The sequence below is a fragment of the Tenrec ecaudatus genome, chromosome 6, assembly GCF_050624435.1.
Source record: "Tenrec ecaudatus isolate mTenEca1 chromosome 6, mTenEca1.hap1, whole genome shotgun sequence".
NCBI classification, from domain to species: Eukaryota; Metazoa; Chordata; class Mammalia; order Afrosoricida; family Tenrecidae; genus Tenrec; species Tenrec ecaudatus.
Genome location: NC_134535.1, coordinates 76,839,243 through 76,859,307, shown reverse-complemented (window position 1 = coordinate 76,859,307; position 20,065 = coordinate 76,839,243). Strand labels below are relative to the sequence as shown.

Sequence of the window (20,065 nt, the reverse complement as noted above, 5' to 3'; positions counted from 1 at the left end):
ACAAGTAAGTATTACAACGTTTGTCTCTTTGATTGCAAATCCCTTTGTAGGATCTAGGCCATATATTTCTCTAGAAAATGGAATGAAATTGCAAGATAGTTTATATTTCACTATAAACCTTAGATATGAAATATCATTTTTCAGAATGAAATCCTCTTCTATTGATCAATGCAATGATTTGGGAGGGTTTTATGAATAGAATGTACAATTTGAATCTTATTTAATATAAAAACTGTCAAGGGAAACTCTAGCTATACATTCAACCAAATTAACAGCAGTGAAATATCTTTGTATGTACAAAAGTATATAAACATGACCTGGCACCCCTGACCCTCAAAAAGAATATTATAGTGAATGAGAAGGAAAGAACTTAGTACAGGCCTCTGTGTCTATTTTGAACATTGATTGACAGAGAGAATTACAGAAATCAGGGTAAACCTGCATAATAGCTTTTCTTTGAAAAAAAATCTCATGAAACTGACCCCATAGATGAGGGGAGATCCAGCACTGTGGGTTTCTCAGACTATCATTTTATTATGATAGTAAATAGTCTCATTGTTTTCCCTCTGAATAGCTTAGAGATTCAGATCACTGACATTGTGGTTAGCAGCCAAACACATAGCCTACAATTTCATCATGGCTCAAATTAACTTTATTATATTTTAAATTGTTAAGTCAGCCCAATTACCAACAATGATAATATTGTGGGAGAAAAAAGGTATATTTTGCTGGCTGAACAAAGTCTAAAGAACTGAGTAAGATTCCACAGAAAATTATTAGAGGCAAAAGAGCCTACCAAAAATAAGCCTTCTGCATTTCCAAGTGATATTCTGTGTTTTATACAAATATCACACATTACTCTGTATATTTACTTGCCAACTACTCCCCACTACAAGTATTTTTCTAAGCACTATGCTCATTTCTTCACATTACTATAAATAATTTGCAAAGCACACTGATAAAGTGTTGAAGGAGGGCATGAGAGGGGCGAGGGAGCAGTTACAATCGACAAATAAACATAGGCACAGCTATTGGATTAAATTGTAATAAATCATTAATATTTAAATAAGAGGTTAAATTCAATTTGACAATTTAAACTTTCAGATAAATTATGAATTTCTTCCTTACCTCAGTAACAATGTGAGTAGGGAAATATTAATAGGTAATTCTTCCCTTTTCTCAGTAGGGTCACAGGCATTATGTAATGAAAAGAAGCTGCTTGTAAAATAAATATATTTAGTGCCCAAGGGAAGCATTTTCTATTCACTGATATCAGAAAACTGCAAGTCTTGAGATATTAACTATACAGAGGTAACTAAAATCCCTCAGGCTATATAAATTAATGATTGAAGTGTGAGAGATGTCTGTAGAGCAGTTTATCAAAAATTAAAATCAATATGTGTTTAACTTATGGATTAATTATCTATTAGGCAAAAGCAGATAAAGCAGATACAGAAATGATCTGTCTGAATGGAAGATCAGAGAGGAAAGAGATGGCAGTCATTTTTGTCAGGAATAAATGTAATGTATATAAAATGCACATATGCAGAAAAAATAGATTGCATTGGGTGGAGCAACAGGGATTAATCTTATTCATAACAATAAGTTCATTGACCTTCAAGCAAAAAATAAATGAAATATTTTTTTCAGAACTAAGAGTTCAAGCTTTGCTCCAGAGTTTGTATACTAAACTCAAGTTATCTGTTATATATTATTGTTTATAGGTTTATATTGTAACACGGGTTTCAACACATATCAGTCAGTTTCTTTAGAATCTTTCACAATTTCCTTGAGCCTCTCCCAAGTACAATATGCTTCTTCAGTCATTGCCCTCTTCTGGTAACATGTCCCAAGTTCATGAGACAAAGTGGCCTCAGCATTGTGGCTGTACATCTTCAAAGACAATACCACAGATGCAAAGGTAGCTTTGATTGTTCCTTGGCTATGCTAGTACTTTACTATGTATCAGGATTGTTTAAATTAAAATATTTAAAGACCCAAATATCAAGAAAAAATGACACCAACAGTGAAATTTTATGATCTAGTTTTTCAATAGTGGTGAATTATTGAAAGCTGAATGAACCTGTTAATACCCATAAAAATATAACCTTTCAGTTGTCTGCTATAACTACATGGAAGATCTTAATCATAGGAGGGAAAAAGACTTTTACAACAATAAAATAGGATAAAAGTCTACATTGTAACTTTTCTGAATATTTAAGATTTTTTTTCTCAATACCACATTCAGATTGGACAGAAGTCAAAAGTCAGTGATGAAAAATGACACAGTGACAACATTCATTCTGCAGGGACTGACAGATGACCCTCAGCTGCAGGTACTGGTTTTCATCTTTATCCTTCTCACCTACATGCTGAGTGTAACCGGGAACCTGACCATCATCGCACTCACCTTTGTGGATTCTCACCTGAAAACACCTATGTACTTTTTCTTTAAAAACTTTTCCTTTTTGGAAATCTCCTTCACCTCTGCTTGTATTCCTAGATACTTGTATAACATAGCAACAGGTGACAAGGTCATTACCTTTAATGCTTGTCTCATCGAAGTGTTTTTTACCGACCTCTGTGCAGTCACAGAGTTTTTCCTGCTGGCTGCCATGTCCTATGACCGCTACGTGGCCATCTGCAAGCCTTTACATTACGTCACCATCATGAATAGCAGAGTCTGTTGGGTTCTTATTTTCTGTTGTTGGGTGTCTGGTTTATCTGTAATAATTCCACCCTTCATCCTGGTTTTAAAATTGGAATTCTGTGATTCTAATATCCTTGACCATTTTCTCTGTGATGCATTTCCCCTTGTGAAAATCGCATGCTCAGAAACATGGACTTTGGAACAGACAGTTAATATCTGTGCAGTGCTGACCCTAAATCTGACTCTCACTTGTGTCGTTCTGTCATATGGCAGTATCATCAAGACAATATTTAGATTCCCTTCTGTCCAGCAGAGGAAAAAGGCCTTTTCCACCTGTTCTTCCCACATGATTGTGGTGTCTCTCACCTACGGCACCTGCATTTTCATCTATATGAATCCTGCGGCAAAGGACAAAGTGACTGTTAATAAAGTCGTTACAGTCCTTATTTCTTCTGTTTCCCCTACAATGAACCCATTTATTTATACCTTGAGAAACAATCAAGTTAAGAATGCTTTCAAAGTTTCACTTAAACGACTTACATTGATCTCAAGCAAGTGATTTCTTTTTAATTTCAAAAGTAAAGTAATATTGGCCCAGACCTTTTCACTTTGAAATTTAAAACTAATTTATTTTTAACAATGCATCATTTGGCAAAATTAATTTTCTCAACAATTCTTGAAATTTGCTTCCATGGACTCCAGTCAAACTATTCTCTTTTCTTTGTTTTCAAGAGCAATATCTGAAAATGGTTTATATCTGATTAGGGTTATGTAAATAGATTTGTCTTGAATTAATTTTTGTATATGAATTAATTTCATAATATTTAAACTTAGAAATAATAAAATTATTCATGCAACATGATACAGATAAAGCAAAACCTTTTTTTCTTTCATATACAAATATATGAAATAAGAGTAAACAATTTTAAAGAATGGGTAATAGCATACTTTAAAAAGGGAAGTTTTTAGAAAGTGAGTAAAAGTACTTTGAGTATTGAAAAAATGGAAGATAAAAAACATCATAATGTTGCATGAAAATTTCCGTTGAATCTGGGATGAATGTATTTAGAATTATGTAGATTGTCAGTTTTCTAAATATACAACTACAATTAGAGCAATCATATATAAATTAATTGAAAAGTCTTCTGGAAATGATAGATTGGGACGTGAAAGGGGAAAGGGATGGGGTTATATTACCGAGACCAGGAATTTAGAATCAAATTCTCAAGATCAAAGTAGTCAAAGCACTTGGAGTGGCACAATCATATAAAGTCAAATCTGTCAAACTGTTTCATTTTCAATGAAAATCTGGATTTATATGCTAATTTTCACAAATAATTTTTTCTGAAAAATATTATGTGATTTATTTCTTCATTGGGGAAATATTATCAAATGTATTTAATACATCTAGCCTAAATTAAGCTATTTTAGCAATGAAAAATATATGATATGAAAAATTAAGAGAAAACATAAGTATACATCGTTGTATATTACAGTATTAACTTCTAACTTTTAATTCACTAATTACTATCCAGAATAGAATGAAATGTGGACATTTGTTTCCTATGCAAACTGTGTGTGTTATCTGCATAATACAGTATATTACACATTACTTTTAACATTTTAAAAACATATTCATAGATATTTTTGAATTTTCATAATTTACAAATATGTAAACTTGAACTAAAGAGAATAATGTGTTCTAATAAGTGTGAAAGAAAGTGGAAGCTGTAACTTAGTAAAGGTAGAAAACATAATTAATTATAAGCCAAAGACAGTTCTTTGAAAATTCCTGCAGCATAAATAGATCCCTTATTAATACATGTGAATAAATAACAAAGCATATGAAACTTTAATATCCCAAAGGAATTTCTTAAATATGCAATAGGTAAGAGGAAAAAATAATCAGTGTAAATATCAAACTAGCATATAAAACAACTGATACTCCTCACTTAGAGAGTTTTGTTACCCGACATCTATTTAATGATCAAAAATCTACTATTCAACTATTAATAATGCGCATCTGGCAGTAACAAACACTTAGGTGCAAGAGTAGAGTAATGCTGGCTTTTTTTGGTTAAGATTATATATCAATTTGGCCAATCCATGGTTCTCGGTAGTTTGTCAGTTATGTAACATTGAAATTTGCCCATTCTGTAGCGATGTCGTCATCTTCCTTTTTGTGATATGATGTGGTCATCTTCCATTTCACGTGACACTCATTTTACCTTTATAATGTCGTTTCTAGAGCCTAGTGATTTCAATATGTGAGACGTGTGTGTGTTGCATTAAGTGATTATAGTGTCTTATTTTTTGAAGGGAAGTTATGTCACCATAGGTCACCCTCTGGCGTCATTTAACTTGACAACATGTTCTTTGAGTTAGTGATTTATCAATTAATAGTTTGTCTTCGAATTTATGGTGCCTTAAAAGTGATTAATTTTGATACATTTGATAGCTTATCCCCCTGAGGATATTCTTAAATATCCATAAAACTTAAGACCTCCAATAGGAAAATGGTACAATTAATGGGAAAATTTTGCACTCTGGCTGAACAAATGGCAAATATCAAGAGACTGTTTATAATAGAATAAGCACCTAGGATGAATGAATACATATTTCTGTCATAAAAGTTATAAAAATAATTTCCACTAAATTAACATGTAAGACACAGAGATCATATAAAATATTATAAAAATTTAAAGATAATATATACTATAATTTAAACCAAAGAATCTCAATCTTTATTGTTAAATAAGATTGTTAATATATGTAAGTTTATTTGCATGTATATATGTATTTATATCTTGTAGAAATATTATTTTTAAGTTATTGATTTTTATTCATATATATACACTAAACATATAAAATATTGAATAACCATAAATGCAAGCCAATTCCAAATATCATCAAGTTGATCCTGATTCAAAGTGGCCTTAAAGAAAATAGTAGAACTGGCCCTTTGGGATTTTAGGGCTGTCAATATTTACTGGATCAGTAAGCCTCATCTCTATTTTATGGAGAAATTGGTGAATTTACACTGTTAATTTTGTACCATCATTACTCTGTCTATTAAATGAAGATGCATCTTTGTTCAAGTTTATGTGTTCAAGTTTAAAAATATATTTACTTCAATTAGAAAATGATAGAATGACACCCCCAATTATCCCCAAGGTATGTAAAATATGGATCATATTTTTCCATTATATATATACATATATATAGGTTTGGGTATATATGGGTTCATGTGTCTCATTGCTATCCAGTCAATGCCAGTTAATGGTGACTCTATAGGGCAAAGCAGAGCTACCCCTGTTAGCTTCCAAGTCTCTGTTTACAGGGGTGGAAAGTCCATCTTTCTCCTGCAGAGCGCTGGTGGCCTCTAACTGAAGTCTAGGCAGATCACAGACAACTAGGCCAGTCGGGTTACGTTCATGTGAAGAATTTTTTTTCATATGCATTTCTGTTTCAAAGCAACCTCATGTGTAACTGGAGGAAGAATTGTATTGTTCCGAGCCATCCCCATAATCATGGCCATATTTGAGTCTTTTATCAAATATCAAATATTGAATCCTATTCTTAAAGAGAAATATTAGTTTTAAACTATTCTAATGTTGGCAATAGTTCAGAAAAAAAATGAAGTAGGCAAACTGGTTCAACTCTTTGGATGCTTGTATTAGAATTATACTCTAGTTCCACCCATGTTATAAAATGTTTCACAAAATCAGCATTGTATTTATATTTGCTTAGTATTTCATAGTTGCTTAGTATACGTCGTGTGTGTGTGTACCACAGTTTACTAATCCCTTCATGCATTGATGCTTCAGTTGTTTCCATTTTTTGCCATTCTCTGTGAATAAAACTATAATGACTATAGCTGAGCACATGTCTGTGTTTATGTCACTCCTTTTATTTATGGCTCACAGGTGTACTCTGAGATGTAGGATTGCTGGATCATAAATAAGTTCTATTTGTAATTTTATAGAAACCAAATAACAGTTTCCACAGTGGCTGCAGTGGTTTATGTTTGCACCTGCAAAATCATTCCGATCTCCCTGTATCCTCACCAGCATTTGTTATCTCTTTAGCCAGTGCCATCTTAGGCACTGGTTCAAACAAGAAAGGAAAAAAAAAAACCCCACAAGGGCAATTCTACCCTGTCCTCTGGAGTCACTACAAACCAGCATTCACTTGATGACAGTCCTTTTTTTGAATGAGATTTTATGTGAATGAGATGTTCTTTCAATGAAATTTTGATTTGCTAAATGACCAAAGTTTGTGAGTATACATTCAAGTTTGTATTGGCTGTTTGAATGTACTTTTAAAGAAGGTCCTGATCATTTCTCTTCCATTTTGAATTGGATTATTAGTGTTTTTTATAGTTGAGTTGTTGAGATTTTATGCATATTTTATAGACCATACTTTTATGGGATGTGTCATTTGTTGTTTTATTCTTTTGATGGAGTATTCTAATAATCATGAGTTTTTCATTTTATGAGGTCTCATTTATCTATTTTATCTTCTATGAGTGGTTTATTTGTTGTTTTGTTTGTTTTCCTATTTTGTAAAAGATTAGAATGCATAGTTTTTTCCATATATTAAACATGAATATATTTGGAAGCATAATGAATTTGTTGAAGAATTTTTTAATGTCAAAAGAAAGAAACTATGCACAATACACTCACCTTTAGGAATAGTGTTTAAGAGAATAAACAATAAGTTGATGATTTATAAAATTATAATTTATTTTATATAAATTATAAAATTAGAGGAGACTTCCACCAAGATGACAGACTAGGTAGAGACTCACCTTGACCTTTTAGAACAAAAAATGTGACTGAAAAAATGTCATTGTTAATTTTGGAAAGTTGTCCTTAAGCTCATAGGATAGGAAAGGGGATTGAATATTAACTAGGAGTAGAAGCTAAAGAGATGGTGAACGTTTGGAGATAGGCGGTAAAGATACACTGTCAGCTGGCCTGACATAAGGTGGTCATTTTGAAAATTCAAACAAGACAGCAACACGACTATTAACTATGCTTGCCAAGGACCAGAAAAACAACACTCAAAATAAGTGACTGTGCATCAGAAAGGTACAACACACCTCTTGTTATTCAAAACTTCCTGTTGACAGCAAACATGGCCAGTCCTCACCCTCATTCAGCCAATGTGGGTGACAACCACCCAGTACAGGCCCTGCTCTGCCTGACGTTAGTGTCCTACATGGACTCTACTTCATTACATAGAGCAATGTGCCATTCAGGACAGGAGGCCGGACACCAGCAACACTGGGAAGACACCAGCTTTATATAAATAGCAAGCTACATTGCATAGCACTACTATGCTCGGCACCTAAAAGGAACAGCCACCCTGACCAAAATCACCAATGCACTGGCATGAAAATTATCTCTAGGTGAGTGACCCTAACCCTAGATACCCTCTAGACTGGCAGACAGACACTGAGTCCAGGAGTTGATGCCCCTCGCGTCTCTGTCTAACCCCTATCAGCTGCTGGCTTTAAGGGGCACCTCCCATTATTGGGCATCCTGCCTCCTAGAGCTTTTACTCTCTAAGTCCAATCCCTCAACTCTGGTTCGCCCTTTCTTTTCTCCTTTTTGTCTTTCCCTTTCGCATCTTCTGTTCTCCCCTTTATTCCTTTTTTGTTTGTTTGCTTTGATTCGACTCTCTTTTCTTTAGTGCTGTATCACTTGTGACTTTCCCTTTTCTTCTTCTTTTGATTTGACTTTTAGGTTTTTTGTTTTTGATTTTTTACAGGGGACCTGAGTCAAACAATTTATTAAAATAATTATATACCATGCTTAATTGAAAGTTGTACCATTATTGGATAAACAAAAGAAAATAAGCACTGTCATATACCAATTGGTGAAGAAAATCACATTGTAATCTCAATAGATACAGAAAATATGCTGTACAAAGTTAAATACTTTTCATGTTAAAAACACTCTAAATATCTAACACAAAACAGGGATAACCCAATATGCTAATAGACATTCTTTTCCATCCCCCAAAACCATTCTATTGGCAGCTAATATAGATATTATATTGTTCCATAGGTCAATCACACCAAGCAATATTGTACAATTGTTACCACAATCAGTTTTAACACATTATCTTTCTTCTTGAAACCCTTGACAGCAGCTCACCTTTACCTACCACACCCCCATCCCTCACTGTACCCCACAAAGTCCTTATTCTATTTGTGGTCTTTATAGGTTCAAGAATCCTGGGTTTAATATACTGAAAAACAGGAAAACAAACAAAAATATTCAAAATGGAAATCCCTGTTGACAAAAATATATCTGAGATAGCCCCAATATGAAAAAACAAAAACACACATAAAATGTTGAATACCAGATCAGGTCCAGCAAACAAGGGGGAGTGGGAGAACTCAACTAACCAGGTTTTAACTGCTCACGTCAGGTTTATCATGTTGATCTCCTATAGTCATCTCTCTAATGCCCTCTGTTTTGGTAATTAACTTCCTTCCATGCCTCTATTATGGATAGAAGGAAATCACTGAAGGCTTGTTTCCTACGGAGATCCCACAAATGCATATTGGGCTTCCACTGTCACACATAGCCTTCTGCAAATCAGGATCTCATAATTTAGGCTCTGGTACTATTCCTTCCTTCAGCTGAGATGACATGATTTACAATACTTGGGCCATCGATAGTGGTGTGCTTCTTCCATGTGGACTTAGGGGACTTACCCACTTAGATGACTGCTTGCTTGGAAATAAGCCTTTCAGTCCCCAGATGCTATTTTATCTGACAGCTAGGCACCATCTAATTTCTTCACCATATTTTGCTAGAGTACCCAATTCTTCTGTCTTCTCTTGCTGAGGGTAAGCCTCGAGCAGGGTCATGATGTAAAAACTAATTGTTCTTCAATTGGAATGCCCTATATGATGCATTAAGATATAGATTACTCAGCAAACCTGTGATTAGCATTCCCAATGAATATTATTGTAACTTTCCCCTGACCATCAGCTACCATTATTTGTGTAAATAGCTTCCAACCACAAAAGGATTTTTTTTAAAACAATTTATTAGGGGCTCATACAACTCTTATCACAATCCATACATATACATACATCAATTGTATAAAGCACATCTGTACATTCTTTGCCCTCATCATTTTCTTTTTTTTTTTCTCAACAAGTGAATAATTCAGGTTTTGTGATACGGAGTTAGCCTCCATTTGCATAATATCCCTCTCTCAACAGTGTTATTTTTAAAATCATTTTATTGGGGGCTTGTACAATTCTTATCACAATCCATACATACATCTATTATGCCAAGCACATTTGTATATTTGTTGCCATCATCATTCTCAAAACAGTTGCCTTCTTCTTGAGCCCTTAATATCAGCTCCTCATGTTCCCCTCCCTCCTTAATCCCCCCTCCCTCATGAACCCTTCATAATTCATACATTATTATTATGTTGTCATATCTTACACTTTCTGACATCTCCCCTCGCCCCCTTGCCGGTTGTCCATCCTCCAGGGAGGAGGTCATATTTAGATTCTTGTAATTGGTTTCCCCTTTCCATCCCACATTCCTCCTACCCTCCAGGCATCGCCACTCTCACCACTGGTTCTGAAGGGGTCACCTGTCCTGGATTCCCTGTGTTTCCAGTTGCTATCTGTAACAATGTACATCCTCTGGTCTAGCCAGATTTGTAAGGTAGAATTGGGATCATGATAGTGGGAGGAGGGGAAGCATTTAAAAACTAGAGGAAAGTTATATGTTTCATCGTCGCTACCCCATAACCTAACTGGCTCATCTCTTCCCCACAAGCCTTCTGTAAGCGGGTGTCCAATTGCCTACCAATGAGCTTTGAGTCTCCACTCTGTACTCGGCCTCATTTACAATGATATGATTTTGTGTTCTTTGATGCCCGATACCTGATCCCTTTGATACCTCGTGGTCACACAGGCTGGTGTGCTAATTCTGTGTGGGCTTTGTTGCTTCTGAGCTAGATTGTCACTTGTTTATCTTCAAGCCTTTAAGACCCCAGACACTATATCTTTTGGTAGCCAGGCACCATCAACTTTCTTCACCACATTTGTTTATACACATGTTTGTCTTCAGGGATCATATCAGGAAGGTGGGCACACATTGATATGAGTTTTTGTTCTTTGATGTCTGATAACTGGTCCCTTCTACACCTTATGGTCACATAGGCTGGTGTGCTTCTTCCCTGTGGGCTTTGATGCTTCTCAGCTAGATGGCCACTTATTTATCTGCACGCCATTAAGACCCCAGAAGCTATATCTTTTGACAGCTGGGCACCATCAGCTTTCTTCACCACATTTGCTTATGCACACATATTTCTTAAGTGATTGTGTCGGGAAGGTGTGCATCATGGAATGCCAATTTAATAGAACATGTTCTTGCATTGAGTAAGTACTTAAATGAAGGTCCAATGCCCATCTGCTGCCTTAATACTAACCCTATAAAGATATGAAGGTAGATCTATTTCCCCACAATCCTATATAAATATATTTACATAAGTAAATGCCTGTATTTAGACCTCTATAAATGTCCTTAACCTACTAGTTCTTTCCTCTATTTCCTTTTAATTTCCTCTTGCCCCACTATCATGCTCAGCCTTCATTTGAATTTCAGTAATTTCTCTCGGTTACATTGCCCTTGCTGAATCTCTACCAGGCCTCTCACACCCTCCTTGCCACTAATTTTGCATCACTTATTGCTCCTCTGTCCCTGGGTTGGTCAACAACACCTCCTTACCCCCGTCTCCCCCTTTCCCATGTCCCACCTGAACCATTGGTCCCGTTGTTTTCTCCTCCAAACTCTTTATCCAGTCTATATTATCTAGACAGATCATAGAGATAGTAATATGCACCAGAAAACAGGGCATGGCAAGACAGGCAATGAATGAGAACACAGCGACGACAACAAAAAAGAAAAGCAATAACCCATAAAAGAACAAATTAATTAAAAGGGGAAAAAAGAAAAAAATGTAAAAAAGAAAGAAAAACTGTAAATAGATCAAGGTCCAATTTTTGAACTCTAGGCATGTCCTCCATTCAAGTCCAAAGGGGTGCCATGCTCTGGCCCAGAGTCTATCCTTTGTACTCCCTCAGGAGCTCCCTGCTCTGCTCCCCCCATTGCTCTGCCGCACACCTTTAGTGTTTTGCCTCCATGTCGCGGGGTCAGTCAGGGCCACTCCTGACACTGAGTCTCCAGTGTTGTCCCCCGGAGGGCCTGAGTCAGCGAGGGCCAGCAGATCTCATAGTGGGATTAGCCATATGGTCCACTCTGCTCATTGGCTGTTCAGTGCAGGGTTATCATCCTCCAGGTCTGGTGGGTCAGGATATGCTCTACTCTCTCTTCCTCCTCCTTCATTTACTCCAGTGTGTTCTGAGCAGACATGTCCTTCTCCCCTAGCTGTAGCTTCAGGACTGTCCTCTAAAGTAAATTCTTCTGGGGGGAGGGACAGTTGTACATGTAGCTAGTATGGGGACCTAGCCCTCAGGCCCTCCACTGGCACCCCACTCCATGCTGGCACACTGCATTCTCATCCCAGAACACAAGATTTAAGTCCCTCTTTCCCTGTGGAGACACAAACAATACCCTCCCCTTGGGTGGGCCAGTGCCCTACTCCCTTGCCATCCATCTCTTTTTGTTTTCCCTTTCCTCCACCCTCCTCCCTCCTTTTTAGTTGGCTACCATATATACCCCTGCATTTGGTCTGGCCCCTACTCTACTATTAGGGTGTTTTTTAAAAAAATAAACTATTCCCTTTTCTTTGTGTTTATCGTATCTCTCTGCCTAGTTTTGTTTATGGTGTTTCTTTCTCTTTTTGGACCACAGATCAGTGATCAACAGCTGTCAACATCAGCTAAACCTACCTTCAAATGTGCTACATTGACATCAAAGGAGAACTATGTACATGCTACAATTCTCCACTACACCTGCAAGGTGGCGAGTTCTTAAGAACACACCTAAACATAAGTGTCAATAAAATATAAAGACAACAAAAAGATCAAATCCTAGACACAACAGACGATGTAAGTCACCAGAAGAAGAGAGAATGACTCAAATAACTGAAGTAAATAACCAACCAAAAAACCTTTTTCAAAGGGAAATGGAACTGACCTACATGAAAAGGAGCTCAAAAGAATAATCATATCAATCGATGGATAAAACACATTTGATACTATCGAACGGCCAATTTTAGATAAAACACTAAATAAATAGGAACAAAAAGGAATTCTTTAACAAAATCAAGGCCATATAAAAAAATCCAATGGCCAGCATCACTCTCAGTGGAAAAAAACTGAAATTGTTCTCTGAGAAAGGGAACTAGACAATGATACACCCATTTTCACTTTTATCCAACAATGTTTTGGACATCTTAGCCAGAAACCTCAGGAAACAGAAAAGTAAGCAGGATAATACAATTGGAAAAAGAAAATTTCCAGCAGAGAATAGGATTTCAAACAGAGAGAACACCAGCCAATCCACAAAAACACTGTTCAGGATAAAAAATGAGGCATGGGGTATTGTAGTAAGATACAAAATTGACAAGCAAAAATCCATTGGATTCCTGTATACCAGCAAACAGGGTTCTGAAAAACACATGAAGGAAACAGTATCATTTATAATATCCACACAAACGAATGCTCAAACTATAGTATGATATCACTGATATCTCATAGAAGTAAAATTTTACTTAAGATTAATCAACAATGGTTGCAGAAGTACATTGCCAGGAAACTGCCAGAAGCTCAGGCTGAATTCAGAAGAGGACATGGAACAAGGGATATCAGATGGATCTTGGCTCAGTGCAAGACTATCAGAAAGATGTTTACTTGTGTTTCATTGACTTTGTGAAGGCATTAGATTGTGTGAAAGACAATAACCTGTGGATAGCCTTGAGAAGCATGCATCTTGCAGATGTACATTTGAAGCTTGAACATGAATCATGGTTTAAAGTCAGGAAAGGTGAGCATCTGGGTTGTATCCTCGCATCATACTTGTTCAGTCTATATGCTGATCAAAAAGTCAGAGAATCTGGCTTCTATGAACAAGAGTGTGGCATCAGGATTGGAGGAAAGCTAATAAATAACCTGCTGTATGTAAATGACAAACCTTGCTTGCTGAGGAATTGGAGCGCTTCCTGATTAAGTGGTGTAGCCTTCAGTATTGATTAGAACCAATGTTAAGGCAGACCAAAATCATCACACCTGGGCCAATAGGTAATATCATGATAAATAGAGCAAAGTTGTCAAGGATTTTGTCTTACTTGGATCCACCATTAATGCTCCTAAAAGCAGCAGTCAAGAGTTCAAATATGCGTTTCATTAAGTAAATCCGGTGCACAAGACCTCTTTAGAGTATTGAAGAACAAGGATGTTATTTTGAGGACTAAGATGTGCCTGACTCAAGCCCTGGTATTCTCCACTGCATGTATGCATGTGTAAGTAGTACATTGAACATGGAATACCAAAGAAGAATAGATGCATTTGTATGGTGGTGCTGTAGGAAAATCTTGAAAGTACCATGGACTGCTCAAAGGACAAACCGAGCTATATTGGAAGAAGTAAGGCCAGAGTGCTTCTTAGAGGCAAAGATGGTAAGACTTCATCTTACATACTTTGGTCATACTGTCATACCAATCCCTGAAGAAGGAGATCACGTTTGGTGAACTGGAGGGGTAAAGATACAAGAGGAAAGCCCTTAACCAGAGGGATTGACACAGTGGCTGCATCACTGGGTCAGGCATAGGAACAGTTGTGAGGATGACGCAGGACCATGCAATGTTTCATTCAATTGTGCATAGGGTCACAATGGGTTGGAGCCAATTCAATGGCACATAAACACAAGAATAACAACAGCAACACAAAAGAGAAACTACGTAAGAATAAATATAACCAAAAAAACCCAAAAGACCCATGCAAAAAATATTTTAGAGCATTATTACAAGAAACCAAAAGAGACCCACACAAAATGGAAGACTATCTGGTGTTCATGCATAGAAAGACTTAGTATTCTGAAAACACTAATACTACCTGTGCTCATCTACAGTTTCAGAACACTTCTGGTGAAAATTTCAAATAGATTTCAATAAACTTCATATGTAGAGGTAAGAGGTCAAGGATAAGCAAAGGACTCTTCAAAGGGACAGTGTAGGGGGACTTTTACTATTCAACCACAAAACCTCTTATGCATCCATGGTAGTCTGAACCACCTGCGATTGGTAGGTAGACAAATGAAACACAATACAAAACACATACTTAACAGCAACCACCTGAAGGCAATGGATCCTAGATAAACATTGAAAAACCATTAAATAACAAAAGTAGAAACATGTCCAAGAACAGGTGATGGCTATTGGTTCTGCATTGGCAGAAGACTGAAACAGAACACCTGCCATGCCCACTAAAAGGAATTTAATGGATTACAGACCTAAATGGACATATCTGAGCTCTAATATTATGAATGAGAGAAATGGGATAAACATAAGGTCCAAATTGCAAGCCATACACAGACTACCAATAAAGGACACACACATCACTGTGACCATTTGAAAACAAAACACTTAGGAACATCAAAAGACTTCACTCAGCAGTCAAAAGAAAGCCCAGTCCTTCTCCTGCAGAGCTGCTGGCACGTAACCACTATATTTCATTTTTCAATATATGAGACCCAGGATTGGTGAACCTATAGTGACACCAAGTAGAATAAGGATTTCACGGGGAAATGGGGGTGAGGGGAAGACAATGTCAAGGGTCCATGTAGAAAAAGAATGGAAACATTGTGGTAGCAATTGTACGATTCTGCTTGATGTGATTGAACTATAGAATGATATGAAATATATATTAATTTTTAAGGAATTTAAAATACTTTTGCAATGACATATTGAAGAAAGACTGATTCCTAAAATCTATATAGTTCTGCATCACCTCAATTAAAAAATTGGGTAATTAAAAGGTGGGCAAAAAACAGGAATTACATTCAATAGTATTCACTAGAGATGATATTCAAAGGGCTAAAAATCACATGAAGAAATGCTTGCAATTACTTGTCATCGAGAAGATGCAAATTAAAACTTAGATGAGATATCACTTTACATCCACAACAATCGCCCAATTAATAAACAAAACAAAACAGAGAACAACAAATGCTGGAAAAAGTACAGGGAGATTGGAATACATACACTCCCAGTGAACTTGTGGACATGTAAAACTTTTGTGGAAAGTGATATGGTGCTACCCAAAACACCTGTAACTAGAAGCATCTCAACTGGGCATGTAACCCAAAGAAGTAAGAGACAGAACACGAACAGACATGTGTTCTCCCATGTTCATTTCAGCACAATTCACAACAGCAAGAAGCTAGAAATAGTCCAAATCCCAATTAGAAGAAGATTGGATAAAGAAACTATGGTACCGACACACAATGGAGTACTATGTACCCCAGTACACAGTGATGAAATCATGAAACACCTCGTGACACGGATGGACTTGGAAATCAATATGCTGAGTGAAGTCAGTCAATCACAAGAAGAGAAAGATTATGTGAATCCACTACTATAAGGATAAACACCAAGACAAAAGCAGGCTTCTCTCGGGTCCTGTAATCTTCTAATCCAGTCTCATAAGCAACAAGTTAGTGAGCCTGCCTATTCACCCACTGAACCATATGTCGCCCCCCCACCCTTTTTTTTTACATTTCAAAAACCACTTTGAGAAAGGATGCCTTACATTAGCTGAGGTGTCTTTCTAAATATAGAGGGAGAGAGAAAAGATCTGTCAGTTGCTGGCATACATCAAACTTTATTTGAAATTTGAGTCACGGGTGAGGATGGCATGTCTGTGTTGGTGTTTCTTGGTGGGTAAACCTGGTAGAACAAGTAGCCAGTGGGAAAAAAATTCTTAAAAATTCTAATCTAGACCCCAAGTGGTGAATATACCCAGTAATATTTTATTAGTGAGGCACTTGGACATAGTTACTGTGCAGCCCATGGTGACCTAGGTTGCCTGCTAGAGACAAATGAGGCATCAGGTTCTGACTTTTTGATGCACAACATCCTGCATTGGTGACATCGGAAAGACTAGATGCAGACACTCCGCCAATTGACCTGGGCCTTACTTACTTAAACTCACGTGTAGCAGATTTAAGGGACTGACATGCCCTTCTCTGCATGTAAGCCTGGCAAGCCCGAATGTAAGAAGCAGACAATTGCTATCCCAAGGTTATAAATTTGGTAGTCATTGGACTTTGGTTTAGATCTCTTTCTTTGAGGGTGCCCAATGAATGGTGTCACAGGACTACTATATATTTACTATTTTAATATCCTATTTGATATTTCATGACAAGTATTAGTTTGTCTGGCATGGTTTTGCCTTTGTGGGTGAGTGATATTGAAATTTCTGCTACATCCACCCTCATTCATTGTGTAGTGTTCAGTTGTTTACGTTTTAATCTGTTCAATTCAATAATTCACATAATGTGACCTGAAAAGTTGGGCTTATACATGTGCAATTTATTTTATTCAAAAAGTTGAAGACAAATTTACTGCCATCCGGGCAATTCCAATACATGGGCAGAAATCCTGGAGGACTGAATAGAACCGACCCTGTGCATTTTGGAGAAAGTAACTCTTCTTTGGGAGTAGAAAGTCTCATCTTTCTTCCAAAAGTGCTCCAAATTCTATACCATTGATTAACTTAATGATACTACTAATAGAACTTCTAATAGATATTACTAATAGAAATTTGTCCTACATACTTTAGCCATGTTGTCAGGCAAGACCAGTCCCTGGAGAAGGATATCTTGTTACGCAGAGTAAACGGGTAGTGAAGAAGATGGATTGACACAATGGCTGCAACCATAGGCTCTGGCACAGAAACAGTCACGAGGCTGAAGCAGGAATGGACAGTGTTTTGTCCTGTTGTGCACAGAGTATCTTTGAAGTGTAACTGACAGATGGTACCTAATAGCATCATCAATAGAAGTACCTTGTGGCCCATGGGGATCATTTATAATATTCTGGATCATAAAATGTAATGATGTCTCTAAAGTGAACCAGAGGCATATATAAACTCTACATCAATGAGTGGATGTTGGGCTCTCACTTAATTGTTGTTGTTGTTAGGTGCAGTCAATGCAGTTCTGACTCATGCACTGAAGCTATGCACAGCAGAAACGTTGCCTGTTCCGGTGTCATCGTCAGAACTGTTCCTGTGCTCGAGCCACTGTTGTAGCTATTGCGCCAATCTACCTCATTGAAGGTTTCACATTTTTTTGCTCCCCCTCTACTTAATAAAGCATGATGTCCTTCTGCAAGCACTTTATTCTAGCCCCGAGGTAAGCATGATTAGTTCTTCTGACATGGCTCTGTTAAATCCTCGGCCTCATGAAGAGCTCATTGAAGTGCGAATGCTAAAGCAAAGTCAATGGTACCTGGCTATCAGAAAGAAAAAGTGTCTGTGTTGTAAAAGGCTCGTCTTAAAACAAACAGTCATCCAAGGCAGGTATCATCTAAGTCTTCCTGGAAGAAGCCCACCAGCCCGCGTGATGATCCAAGAAGTGTAAATAATAAAACATAAATCTAAAGGAAGGAGTGGCAGCAGAGCTGAAATGCTGAACAGCTGGTTTGCAGAAGGCTGTGGGTGGCAGTGGTGGCGGTGATTTCACTAGCTGCATCTGCATATAGACTCCGCCTCCACTGTGTCTTTCTGAGCGTAGTTCGGTGATGTGAGGACCCTCACTACCAGATAGCGAACGTTATAAAGTATTTTATGGCAAAACTCATCTGCTCACTCACACTCACCAAGTCAACGAGTCACTAGAGCCCCTATAGGACAGGGTAGAATTGCCCTTACTCTTCACAAGACTCGAAAGTCTCATCTTTCTCCTGATGGCAGCTTCAAATTAAGTTAGGTTCTTATAGTTAGGTTAAAATGTAACACCTGATCTTTCTATCTACCCTTTGGATTGTTTTTAGTTGTTTCAGTTTTTAATATTTTCTGCTTTCTTGTCACCTGAGGTTTTTCGGATATTTTGCTTGCTACTTGCCCTTTTTTGGTATGATTTTGTTGTGTGTAAGGATATTACTTGGTTAATAATTACCTAGCCACATAGGCATGCTGTCAGGAGAGACCAGACCCTGGAGAAGGACATTCTGCACGGGGAAGTAGAGGCCCATGAATAAAGAGGAAGGCCCTTGATGGGAAGAATTGATAACAGTGGATGCAGCAGCGGGCTGCAAATAGCAACGATTGTGAAGATGGAACAGGACCTGGCATTTGATTCTACTGGACACAGGGTCCACTAGGAGCCAGAACCAACTCGAAGGCGCCTGCCATCAACAACTAATGAAAGTCGTACAAAGATGATAAGTCATTTGAACAGGGTTCTCTCCCACATAGAGATGCATGTTCAAACCCAATGAATCTTCATAGTCAAATAGTCAAAAGAAATATAGAGAACCTTAAAAGGAGGAAAAGAAGCACAAGTTATCACATTTAAGAGAGTCCAGTGAGACTAAGGAGCTATGGTAGTTACATAATCTATCAACTTGAGTGAAGGGATGGAGACTAGCCACTGATGCCTCTGTGTGGGCATGGCCTTCTCCTGAGGGTTTTGGAAACTCCTGTCTTCCTTACTGTAGGCAGGACACACACACACACACACACACACACACACACACACACACACACACACACACTCTGCTTCACATTCCTGTTGACAAGTCACATGGAACCATGCTGATGGCAGCAGATGCCTGGGGCTGGTGGAGCCATGTGGAGACCTCCCACAGCAGCACTGAGATGCATCCACCGCCACTAGATCCACAAGATTTTCCACCCAGTGACCTGTGATCTTCCTGCCTTAGGCATCATTGCATGAGTTGCATAAGTCTGAAATGGAATAATTCATAGACTGGTATCAGACATATGGTCTAATATAGGACTTATGGATTTGATCTTGGCTGGGGTGTTTTCTTAATATGCAATTACTCTTTGTTACAAATCTCTCTTTTATATACATATGAGTGTCTGGATTTGTTTCTCTAGTCAACCCAGATTAACACAGGAGCCCTGATAGTGCAATGATTAAGAGATCCACTGCTCACTGAAAATTCTGGGGTTCAAACCCACCAACTAACTACTTTCAGAGAGAATGGTTTGGTGACCTGCTTTCATAAAAATTAACACCTAAACCCACTGTCATTGAGTCAATTTTGATTTATAACTCAAAACTCACTGCCGCCTAGTGGATGCCAACACATAGTGACCACATAGAGCAGGGTAGAACTGTCCATGTGATGTTACAAGACGAACTCTTCAAGGGAACAGAAAGCCCAATCTTTCTCCCACAGAAGGGCTGGTGGGTTCACACTGCTGACTTTGTAGTT

General features: G+C 37.5%; 1 protein-coding gene across 1 annotated transcript; it reads left to right on the top strand.

Annotated features, from left to right (window-relative positions):
• Positions 1–2,237: 2,237 nt before the first annotated feature.
• LOC142450913 (olfactory receptor 6C2-like) lies at positions 2,238–3,209 on the top strand. The gene has a single exon (XM_075552849.1). The coding sequence runs from the start codon at positions 2,274–2,276 to the stop codon at positions 3,207–3,209; it is 936 nt and encodes a 311-aa protein (XP_075408964.1). The 5' UTR covers positions 2,238–2,273.
• Positions 3,210–20,065: the final 16,856 nt, after the last annotated feature.